Source organism: Maylandia zebra, linkage group LG3, assembly GCF_041146795.1.
Source record: "Maylandia zebra isolate NMK-2024a linkage group LG3, Mzebra_GT3a, whole genome shotgun sequence".
In the NCBI taxonomy this organism is placed as follows: Eukaryota; Metazoa; Chordata; class Actinopteri; order Cichliformes; family Cichlidae; genus Maylandia; species Maylandia zebra.
Window position 1 is genome coordinate 13,796,895 of NC_135169.1, and position 11,912 is coordinate 13,808,806.

Sequence of the window (11,912 nt, forward strand, 5' to 3'; positions counted from 1 at the left end):
TGAGCAGATGCAGGGCTCTCTGTAACAGATATTAAAGCATGAGAAGGATGTGATTTAACCACTAGTTTTATGTACTCAAGTTCAATCTTACTGCATTGTATTGTTCAAGTGACCAGAGAGCCTAGGGATCCTTCTTACTGGTCTCCTTTCTACTTAAAAACTTTAATTTTTCTCAGTTCAGAACAGAACTCCTAATGATAGATTTTCTGTCTAAAGTATGCTAAACGCTACTTTTAACCAAAATTGCAGCATTAGCTCTATACAAAGCCACAACAGTTTAACACATCTTAGATTAACACACAAAACAAATATACTTAAGCCCATTTTGTTGTTTAGATACACAAAAAACAAATAAGAACAACAATCACAGTCACAACTTACATTTATTATGATCTAGGCTACCACTTGCTACAAGCTAACTGCTAGTAAACAATAACAAATCCAATAGAAATGGGCATCTTACAAGTATCCCAACAATAATGAAACAGAAAAAATAACTGATTATGATTGGAAATGACAACTTAAATCTTGTGGGTTGTTATCAGACATTACACTTTCCAAACATGGCATACTTTCAGCCATATAGCTTAAAAGGTAAATCTTAAGGAGTTCAACTATGTTCAACTTAGATTGACAAATAGTTTTATGTTACATTACAATTTCCTTTATAATTGCTGGTATAAAATCAGCAGAGTGCTACAACCAATTAAATCTGATACATATTTACACCAACATTAACTCAAAAATATACAGACACCACTTACAGGAAAGTAATTCCTCTCGACAGCCTCAGACCTGAAACTTGAGGATGTTTTTAAATGTGTTTGTGTAAAAAACTGTTTGAATTATTTTATTGAATTATTTTGTCTTTTTTTTTTTGGAATTTTTGGTTCCTTACTTTATCATTACTATAAATTTTCCTAAAGAAAATATTAAATTTGGAGGTTCTTGGTATAATTTCGTGCTCCAGCATCAAGCACATTTTTTTTTTTTTTTAGATGCCTCTGATTTGACAAAAGAAGAGAAGGTTAACATATCTGAGGCACTGTTTTGGAACATTATTTTATTGTAACATTATATAACTACAAATGTATTTTTTCAGAAAATTTAGCACTTGGGTCTCTGAAGTCCAATGGGTTAGAGTAATATTTGCACCTCTTGAGTGCTTCAGTTGAAAATCATCACCTAGTTTAACACCTGTAAAAGCTTATTTTCTTTTTTCTTTACAGGTTGAAATTGTGGAGAAGTGTTTGAAGATTGAGTTCAGTATTCCTTCTTAGTTTTAATTCAATGTTTTAGCTAATACAGGTTTGTTTGATAACTATTTTTCCTCTTTAGTAACGAAGTAATGATGTTATCTTTGTTTTGGGAATATGAAAACAAAACCTTTTCATTTCAGGTTTCTTCAAAATCTCAGCACATGAATACATGTGCTGGAGGCAGTTGCAGCAGATATGCATTAGGGATCAAACACCGGTTCTTTTCGTGGTGGTGCAAATGGGGTCAAACTGGATTTCAAAGTGGTTTCTGCTTGTCTAGACACAAATGAGGAAACAAGATCTGCACCACAAAGAGTTTCACTTCCTGCTGAGTTTGCCTGTCAGTGCAGCCTGGCAGGAAGCTAATTAGCATTAGCATGTAGAAACACTGTAAGATGTAGTGGGGGAGGGGCCACGGGTATTGTCATGCATTTAACAAGTTATGTTATTCACCCCTCCCTTCATTCCACAGGTCTTCATTTTCTGTCTCTCAGGTAAGTCATTGGCAAAAGCAGCAACTCACTAGTCCTTAGTCATTCTTTCGGTTTGTCCACTTCATTTAGATCGGTGACACACATGAAGCCTTGCCTTGGCTGGTGATGCAGAGCCTGAAGACAGTCCTGAGGAGTAGTGAGATGAGGTTGCCGAGAAGTTGAACCGTGACACTGCAGCTAGTTGGGTACCGGGTTCTCGCAGTGTCCGGCAGATGAGTCCGTCCCCACAGGGACAGCGCTGGAACAGCTCCAGACCGTGGTTCCCCTTGCGTCGGTGTCGCGTGCAAACCTGTCCTTCACGTAGCACGGGCTTGCAGATGCGAGTCCAAAAGTGACGGGCGCAGCACAGACCGTCCAAGCAGTCGGATGAGCGCAAGCAAGGATTCCCGACCTGACCTGAAACAAACACACAAACCCTTAGAGAAACATGAAGGAGGCAGGGGGAAACATACTGCGGGTTTATAACACTAATCTCACTTCTGCCAGGGGATCCTTTGGCTTCCTGCCTCCCGCCTTTCTTTTTGGTGAGCGGGCTTAGCGCTCCATCAGTGTTTGGAATCCTCTCAGACACAAAGCCGTCCACATCAGGAACACAAATATCTGCCGCAGGAAGAACATAGAGATAATACACTTGATAAAATTTTAATTATGAATAGTTTATTGTCATTAATGTTAAACTGAAGTTTTCTGTAGAGGAGCATCTAAACTGTTGCTGCAGTGGTTGGTGGGGCAACACATTGTGTCCCTGAGGCAGGGCCTCTTCCTTCTGCGGCAGGTCTTGCAGTGGGAGTGGGCAGGACGTCTTGAGGAGGTGTGACAGTAGTTCCCCTCTCTGCACTCCAGGTCACTCATGCACTGGTAGACCTGCAGACAGACACACAAACATTATTACAGAGTAACAAATGAACCTGGTTTTCGTTTTGTAATTTAAGGTGATCTTTTCGTACTGGTGAAAAAATAGCATGAAATAACAAACGGAGGGCTTAAACTACTCTGACTTGCAGTGCCCTGAGCCACTTTATGTGAGATTTATACTTCTGGACTAAATCTACGCCATAGGTAAGTCTTAACTGCAGACCTCTCTGAAAAAGTAACTACATGTAACATAAACACAGTCTTCAAATATTGTGATTGGCCTGAAATCCGAATATGCATTTCTGGCTAGTTTTCCTCTGATTGTCAATGGATCATAAATGTCATCGACTCATTATAGGCTTGCATAGGCGACATCATAGGCTCAACGCAGAATTATCAGCGTTTAATTTTGTAGCACTCTTCTAAAGTACACCTCAACATTACAACTTAAAACTGTACATTGGGGCAAAACAGTCCAGTTGATAAACCAAAGAAACCTTTTATTATCCTTCCCGATGATGTTGAAAGCCAAAGAAATTTTAAAACATCATCATAGTTTTTTTTTTATCACGAAAACCATCATAACAGCTGAGAAGTGCACCTGAAACAGTATCCTGCTGATAAAAAAGGCCAATGAACTTTTTGAAACAATGTGATGTTCTTGATGATAATGTTTAGAAACATGTAAATATTATAAGTGACTGGTAACCCAGATGGTACCTGTAATTTGAAAGTGAATACAGACTTGTAATATTCCCACCAATCAAATGTTTGAAACAACAAAAAAAGACCAAAACTCCTGTCAAACTGAAGCAATGTAACCAATAATGTTCAGTCAATAAAGCTTTTGAAACATTGCAACAACACTGCAAATAAACATTTCTCTCTCTCTCTCTCTCTGTATATATATATATATGTGTGTGTGTGTGTGTGTGTGTGTGTGTGTGTGTGTGTGTGTGTGTGTGTGTGTGTGTGTGTGTTTTATTTAACAATGAAAAGGACCCGAGTCCAAAAGTGCTTTGTCAGCAGCACATAACTTTACAGGGAGTAGGAAAGAGTCAACTAAACTAACGTTTTCGATACAACTAAAGATTAAAGGCCAATAAAATTTTAATGAGCTTTGTAACATTGTAATAGTTTGGTCAATAAAATTTACATATTAAAATACATCGTAACAAACAAAAATCCCCTGTCCATTTAGTTTAGAAACATTGTAGCTAAAAGTTTAGCTAAAGTTGTTAATTAACTTTAATTAGTAGTAAATTAGTTAAAAGTCATATTTATATATGTAAATAGTGAGATCTGTGGACTCGGTTAAAAAGCAGCTAAAAAGTCATCTGTTTAAATGTGCTTTTGTAACCAATGCTGTTTTGGCTTTTAAATTGATTAGCCCTTTGTTTTATCCAACTAGAAAGTTCCTATAAAAATAAATTTTTCACTCATTTCTTACTTGCCATTACATTTGCATGAAGTGGGACTTTAAATTGTGTGAGAGGCAAATGTTTGATTTGATTGACTTCAAAGCACAGACTTGTTGAGACTTCTGTGAACCCCCTCAGACTGAAACACGCATCGTGGTAACAGACTCACCGTCAGGTCCACTCTCGGCTCCCACGCGCTCCTGTTTATCGGCAGCGCGTCACTGTCCCCGAGGATCTCCGTACTGACGGAATTCTGTCCGACGCGCGCCTGCCCGCAGCGAGAACACGCCAAAAGCGCGATCCCGAAACTGACCAGCAGCACCAACCAGCGGCTCATGACTGCAATCAAGATTTCATTAGACACTGTGAATAAAATCACTTCATGTACTGACATACCATTATCATCATCCTTTCTTAAACATACGGACTTTAATATCTCCACAAGAATAAACAAGAGACAGTAGCGGTCTAAATGTTTTCCATTTAAACCAGCAAAAAAATCACTCACTTGTCAGCTGTAGACTTTCTAATGGATGGAAGAAAATCGTCACAGTCCCGTGCAGTTTGCTGCTGCAGGTTTAAATTTCCCGTTGCTTCCTTTTTTTTTTTAATTAAACCAACTCCCAGGAGCGCACGAAAATAAGAATAAGAAAACGAGCCTTCGCTTCAGTCCTGTCCTTCAGTGCAGGACAGGTGAGAGGAACCCGGACCCTGATCCACTTTATACAAATCCGATCCTCCCACATCCTTGGTCACGCGGAGCCCTAACCCGCCCCTGCAACGCTTACATCGATACCCCCACCCTGGCACTTGCATCCACGGCTGCAGGTGACAGGGTGACAGCGGAGGCACTGTTTAGCTGTAAAGCTCCATATGGTGAGTTTGCTGTTTTTGCCATTCAAAAGTCCCATTGAAAAACAGAAGTTTTACTGGGAAACCTGAAACATGGGGTATAAAAAAGTGGAAAAGTACACACACACACACACACACACACACACACACACACACACACACACACACACACACACATATGAAATGAAATGAAATGCATATTGAAAACAATATGCAAATTTAAATATAATAAAAAATTAAAATAAATACAAAAAAATGCTGTCCTTCTAAAATGTGTTTTCAGCAGATGTTTTAATCAAACTACATATCCATTCAATATGATTGATGGGGCTATGGATTAGGTTATCCTTCTGACTCACTTGTATGTGAAATTCCTTGAAGTGGTAGTGGTGAGGATCTCAGTAATCTGAGCTCTCATTTTGATATATCACTGAAATGGCAGGAAAGACTGACCGCTCGCACTCTTGTGTCTCCACATCAGTGGTTCTTTTAATAAAAAGCTCATTAAACCTAAATCTGGTGATAAAGTGACCAAAGGGCTTATCTTCAGGAGTAATTAACAGTGTGTAGGAATAAAAATATTTCAGCCTGAAGTGGAATTGTGACAACAGCTTGTACATTGAGGCGATCGTGGGTCAAGAGTTGGCAGTTCATCTTGTAATTGAAAGGCTGCCGGTTCGAGCTTGGGCAAGACACTTCACCTACCGCCTACTGGTGTTGGCCAGAGGGGCCGATGGTGCGATATGGCAGCCTCGCTTCTGTCAGTCTGCCCCAGGGCAGCTGTGGCTACAACTGTAGCCTCCACCAGTGTGTGAATGAATAGGGGTATTGTAAAGTATATAGTAAGTAAACTATATAAACGCAATCCATTATTATCTCCTACACACACAAACCTTTTACTTATCTCTCCATCTCCATGACCTTTCTCAGACACATTTAACCTTTCCACACCTACAAGAGGAACAACACATGAGTGCGTGCGTTTTTATTGTGTTGATAAGATTGGATGCTGTAATCGTCAGATTAACACACCTACAGGATCAGCATTACACTCACACATCCCCTTACTGAAATGTCAGTTAGTCTACAGTAAATTAACCGAACCACATTAATAAGATGCTGTTAGCACACACACTTATGTCTTAAAGTGAAGCTGTATGCGAGATATCACTAGTCTAACAGACCTCATGGGAAACATTAAAAAAACACATTATACATACGAAGGGACGGGGGAGCTGGAGGTTCACTAACAGCAGGAGGGTCAGGTCTTGCATTTCTTATATTGATAAGATGTATAGAAGTATATGAAAAATTCAACACGTTCTCACTCCAAAAGCATAACATGCTACACTATGTGACAAATCGTCAGTATGTTACGCTTTCGGCCACCCAACACGTTCCTATGTTATACGTGCGGAAACAGGAATAAACATGAGAAGACTGAATCTACACGTGTACATTCATCTTACTTTCTCACCATGAATCGCTTTGGAAACACTTTCTAACACGATGTTGTGGTTAAGGTTAGGGATAAGGTTATCGTTAAGGCTAGGTTTGGGGCTGGAATACATGGCTGGAACATGTCTTAGCGTCGGGAGCATCATACTATTGGATTTCATCCCCAATCTGGAACATATCATAGGGATGCAGAAGGTTACCTTTCGCGTTCCCATGGGCCGCCTCGGGACATGACAAATCGTCGGTATGTTATGCGTCAGGAATGAGAAAACACTTCAGGTTAGTCTAGCCCCTTTTCCCTTCATGGAACAAGGTCTATCTACACCTGCCCACCAGCTCGGTCTGTGTTTTATTTACTACCTGTCTTGATCCCACTTCTGTCACTTTGATGTCTGGAACAAGGTCTTGACTGGATGGAAAGTGTTTCATGGTTGTCCCTGCTTTCTCTTTCTTCATGGGTTCCCAGTGAGGGAGTCTCTAGTGTTTTTGGCTTTGTTAGGGAGTACCAAAGTCATCCCACCTTCATCTCAGACTATTTTCTTCCATTGTGCTACCTGCTCTGTTGCTGAGGTTTTGGGGTGGAAGGGTTTGGCTCAGGCACTGCCATGTTCAGTTTGTCCATGGCAGGTTTTGTAGGTCTCCATGTCAGAAGTGTTGATGCAGTTTGGTGTGTCGGCAGATGTTTTCCTCATCTGGGCCTGATAATCACATCTGTATCTGGTTAAATGTGCTTATCTATCACACTGCCAATGTACGTGAAGGACTCTGCTTGTTCTAGAGGTTCACCCTCCAGGTTCTTGGCCTGTTGATGTTAATTCCCTGGAATGTAAGATAATCAGCAAAGTCAAAGTGTCCACTGGATCCCAGTCCTCTTTCTAGTGAAAGTCTTCATGATCCAGGCAATAACCGGCAGGAGTAAAACAGTGACCACCTTCCTGGTGAGTTTATGGTATCACTCACAAGTTTTCCTGAGTAAAACATGATGTTCATTCAGTCCCAGTAGAGTCAACATAACAGGTTAAACAGGAAATCCATATATCATAAATCCAATGCAGTTATAGTTAAAAATACAGTTCAAAATCCACAATCTGTGCCCCCCTACACATTTCCAGTGGGCCAGTTTAGAGTCTTGCTGGTCGATCCTGGTCTCTGGGCCTTATGCTTGACTCCACTGCTTCAGAGGAGCAGCCAGATTTAGAAGCATGAGGAAGTGGCATTGGAGTGACAAACGGTTAAAGTCCAATTAATTGAGTTCTTAATAAAACAGTTTAGTTACTCTTTGGAGATAATAACTATACACTAAGCACTATTAGGCTACTTCAGCTCAGAAACCAAAAGTAGGTAAATGAATGAAAAAAGACTCAGAGGAGTTGATTGTTATAAAGAAGTAAAAGTTTCAGAGAAACAAAAGACATACTAGTTTTTCTTGTGAAGTTGTTGTAGGTGTAAGGTAGACCCCCATCAGCTATTGTAGGGTCTACCTTACAATATAAAGCGCCTTGAGGCGACTGTTGTTGTGATTTGGCGCTATATAAATAAAATTGAATTGAAGTCATCAAGTGAGCATTCATGCAACATATACACAAACACAGAAGAGGAGGCAGGTTTAGCGTGAGGAGGAAAAGAAAGAGTCAAACTTCTCTGTTTGTCTCTGAAAAGGTTAAACTGACCACACAGGAACAGTGAGAGGAGGACTCCTCGGTTTGATTCAAAGCTTTATTCAGAAATGAATTTCATGCTTTTACAAATGAGCTGTGGGTAGAAGGAGAATCAGGTCAGAATGTTTTCCACTCTTGTTCTCTCTCTGATGTAGCACACAGCAGGAAGTAGTAGCTTCAGACACGTTGTTACTACAGGAAATATTCTGTGTGGTTGAGGCGACGGAGCTGGACACTATGAAAGAGGGAGCTGGGAGGTTAAGCAGCAGCTCAGTTGTGATGTACTGTGTACTTCTACCAGATGACTCTCAACAAGAAAACTGTGTTTTATTTGTTGCCTTTGGTAGGTCATAAAGACAAATCTCTTTACATATTTGTATGAAAAAAATTATATCCCCAGTAATATGTTCTGTTGCATTGCTGCGCTGCTGCTGCTGCGCTGCTGCTGCTCACCGTTGCAAGTTAAAGCAACAGAACAATGACTCCACCCTTAGGATGACATCTGTAACTGCAACAAACAGACACGAGGGCCAAGATTAAACATGGTACTGGTTTTATTTACAGTGAGTGAATCATCATGTGTCTGTGATATCTGAGATCCTGCCTGGTTGAGCCCTGATGTTTTCTCTATATCTTTTGCTTTCACATAGACTTCTACACTTAACACTTACACACACTTAACAACAAAAACCAAACATTTCAACAAGAATCTGTAAGCATCTGGGAACTGAGGAGACCAGCTGCTGCAATAAATGTTATTAACCTTTGCCCAGTTAACCTAGTTATTTACAAAATGTTGCTTCAGGCGATTCTCCTTAGTAGTTTTGAACATTTTGCTGCCTCTCTCCTGACTTTTTTGTGTTGCTGCCATCAAATTCAAAATTAGCTAATATTTTTCTTTTAAACCTCTAATATGTTTTTAATGTTCTTTTGTAAATGAAATATGGATTTAATAATCATATTATTTTATAACTCTATCGTATAAACTCCTATAGAGGTTTGATAATTTGTATGTTTTTATTTGAATTGTACACAAAATTCCACCTGTTTTGGCACTGGGGTTGTATTGAAGTCCCATTTATCTATCAACATTACAATGCACTGTAGGTTAGATATATAAACAGAAAATATCAGAAAATTATGAAGGACAAAAGACAAACAACAGCCTCCCATCAGAGGACCAGTACCAGTACCAGCCCTGGCCATTTCACCAGCACTCTTAGAAATTTGAGCCCAGCATGTCTAATCTGTCCAAGATATCCTACAATAGTCACCTTGGAGGTGCCTGTGCTCGATGGAGAGTAACTGCACAGCCAGCAGCAACTTGTCTATACTCTGGTTTCCCATCAGGCTCATGTCAAAGACCAGAGGTTTATCCACATTTTGCAACTAACCATAAAGAGCTGCTGGCTTCTAAGTTTTCTAAATCCATTCTTTTGACACAGAGACTTCAATTACATCAACATGCAGGACAGATTTCAAGCAGGGTTAAGCTTGCTTCCAGAGAAAGTGGCCAGCTGCAATGCCAGTAATTTAAAATATGGTGTAAACACCTGATGAGAGAAGCTTTTGGGATAGAACCCTGTTTAAGTTGCAGGGAAAAAGCTTGCCTTACCTTTGGTTTAAATTTATCGCATTTTATCTTAAAAAATTGACATCATACTATTGTTTAGATGTTTGCCTAACAAGTGAAATATTTACAGTCCAATTCTATGATGAGAAGATACAAATACTTTTGGAGTTGTAACAGCGCATCAAGCGTAAAACCTATACCAAACCAAGGATGGTGCTTCCCACTGTACAAACTGCTTGTGAATAAGAGAACAGTCAAAAAATCCTTTAATGGGCAAGCAGTGCTCACCTTGCTGGCCCTGATAGAGTTGATTTGGGTCAATATATCACTTATATAAATAAACAGTGGATTTAGACCAACACTAGCCCTGGTATCTAGCTCTTTTCAGCAGTTTCAGCAGCAAAAACTAAGAAAAACAATGGAATAGAATAACACAAAAATAACATAATATATACAATAGAATAAAATACTATGTTGTCAGAAAAAAATACACTTAGTGTTATTGCACATGTGTGGATGTCTGTGTTTGGTCAGCTGTGAAGTCTTTGTTGTGGAGTCTGACAGCAGAGTGTGCGAAATCTCTCCGTCCCACATGGTGGGTGCTGCAGGCTGCCATTGAAGGAGCTGCTCAGTGCTGTCAGAGTTTCCTGCATGGGGTGGGGGATGTTTTCCAACAGAGATGAAAGCTTAGCCACCATTCTCCTCTGCACAGACATCTACCCAGACATAAAACATTACATTTTATTTTAAGCTCTTTGACAAGAGCAACAATTACAAGTCCACGGAACTCTTGCAGTTATTTGATGGTTCAGTTGCACACTATTTGTCCTTGTTTAACCAGTGATATAAAATGATAATTTACCAGGTTTATTACTATGGCTATTTCACAGTTTTTTTGTACTTATTTTACTTCTTTATGTCTGTCTGCAGCCTTTGTGTTTTTTGTAGAAACTTTACTTTACTTTTTGGTTGTTATAATGTTATTGTGTTGGTTCCGTCATTTTTATGTCTCCCCAGTTGTTTTTGAATGTTTCTATTGTTCTGTGCCTTTTGTTCCTTCATTTTAAAGGCTTGTTGGTCTAGACCATGCCTATTCAACTACGAAGTTAGTTGGGCCAGACTTTCAAACCGAGGAATTTATCTGGGCCAGATATTTTTTTTGAAGCCAGTAAGCAGCAGATCATGATCAATTTCAAACCCACACAACTGTACTGAAAAACAAGTATTTTTTTTATTCCTTTTCCCCTGTAAATATGGTGACCTCTCACAAATGCACACCAAAAGGTCCATTTAAAAAAAAGGGAGCTGTAACTAAACAATTTTTTGCACATTTGAAATAATAATAATAATAACAAAAAACATTTTGATAATTCCCTTTCAAATTAAAATAAATATTTCGCTGACCACTCACTTTTCCTGCCATGGATGGAGCCCCATCCGTCACAAGTATACAGACACGCTTCATATCCAGACCATTTTCCTCAAAAAGAGCTGAAATCTTCTCAAACATTATTTCGCCAGCTGTGTGTCCCTCTAACGGTAGTAAGCCGAGCAATTTCCCATCCAAAAAACGGACATATACGCACAACTGTGCATTATCAGTTCTGTCAGTGATCTCCTGCTATAGACATTACATCAGTTTTCTTCAGGTCATCTAACAGCATTTCAAACTCGTCTGACGCCAGAACTTCAATTCTACGAATATTTGAACTGTCCTACAGGGGTACGTTTTTAATAGCAGATGTCACCCTCACTTTTCACCGCATCCACCACGGCCAGCATGCAATATTTCACTGTTTCAGAATCTGTGAAAGGCCTTTTCTTCTTCGCCAAGAAGCAAACACGAAGGGAAGATGCTGCAGCTCTCTCTTGGGCTGTACAGGACCCTCACCATGGTAGTACAACTCCGGTTGTAAGATTATTAAACTCAGTAAAATGAATAAGTATTTGTCAGTCCAGGCAGGGTTAAACCGACAGTTTTCATTGTCAATTTTGCGCTTTTGGAGTGAGAAAGACATGCTGTTGTCGCATCATATATTATGATGATCGTTTAACATGTTTACATCACGGTGCATTGTGGGTTAAATATTGCTAGGCTACTAGGAGTGTTGCATTCACAGTCTACACTACGCTGTAGGAATTTTTAATTTTTTTAAAATTAATTAATGAATTAATTTTTTGCGTTTTCTCTGTGTTTCTGCCAGGACCACAGGCAGGGCCACTCGCAGGTTGCTTCTGGGCCGCATTTGGCCCGCGGGCCGCCATTTGAATAGGCTTGGTCTAGGGGGATCGGGTGTGAACACTCCCATAGGTGTAGTGAACTGTGTAAACAGGTCAGGTGA

At 39.7% G+C, this 11,912-nt stretch overlaps 1 protein-coding gene across 1 annotated transcript; it reads right to left on the reverse strand.

The window, feature by feature from the left end:
- Window positions 1-400: 400 nt before the first annotated feature.
- Window positions 401-4,706, reverse strand: LOC101477367 (dickkopf-related protein 2). The gene is made up of 5 exons (XM_004574876.3): window positions 4,538-4,706; window positions 4,199-4,368; window positions 2,461-2,617; window positions 2,231-2,353; window positions 401-2,149 (listed from the first exon to the last, which is right to left on the reverse strand). Exons 2-5 carry the CDS (start codon window positions 4,364-4,366, stop codon window positions 1,815-1,817), a joined length of 783 nt encoding a protein of 260 aa, XP_004574933.2. The 5' UTR covers window positions 4,367-4,368; window positions 4,538-4,706; the 3' UTR covers window positions 401-1,814.
- Between the last annotated feature and the right edge of the window lie 7,206 nt (window positions 4,707-11,912).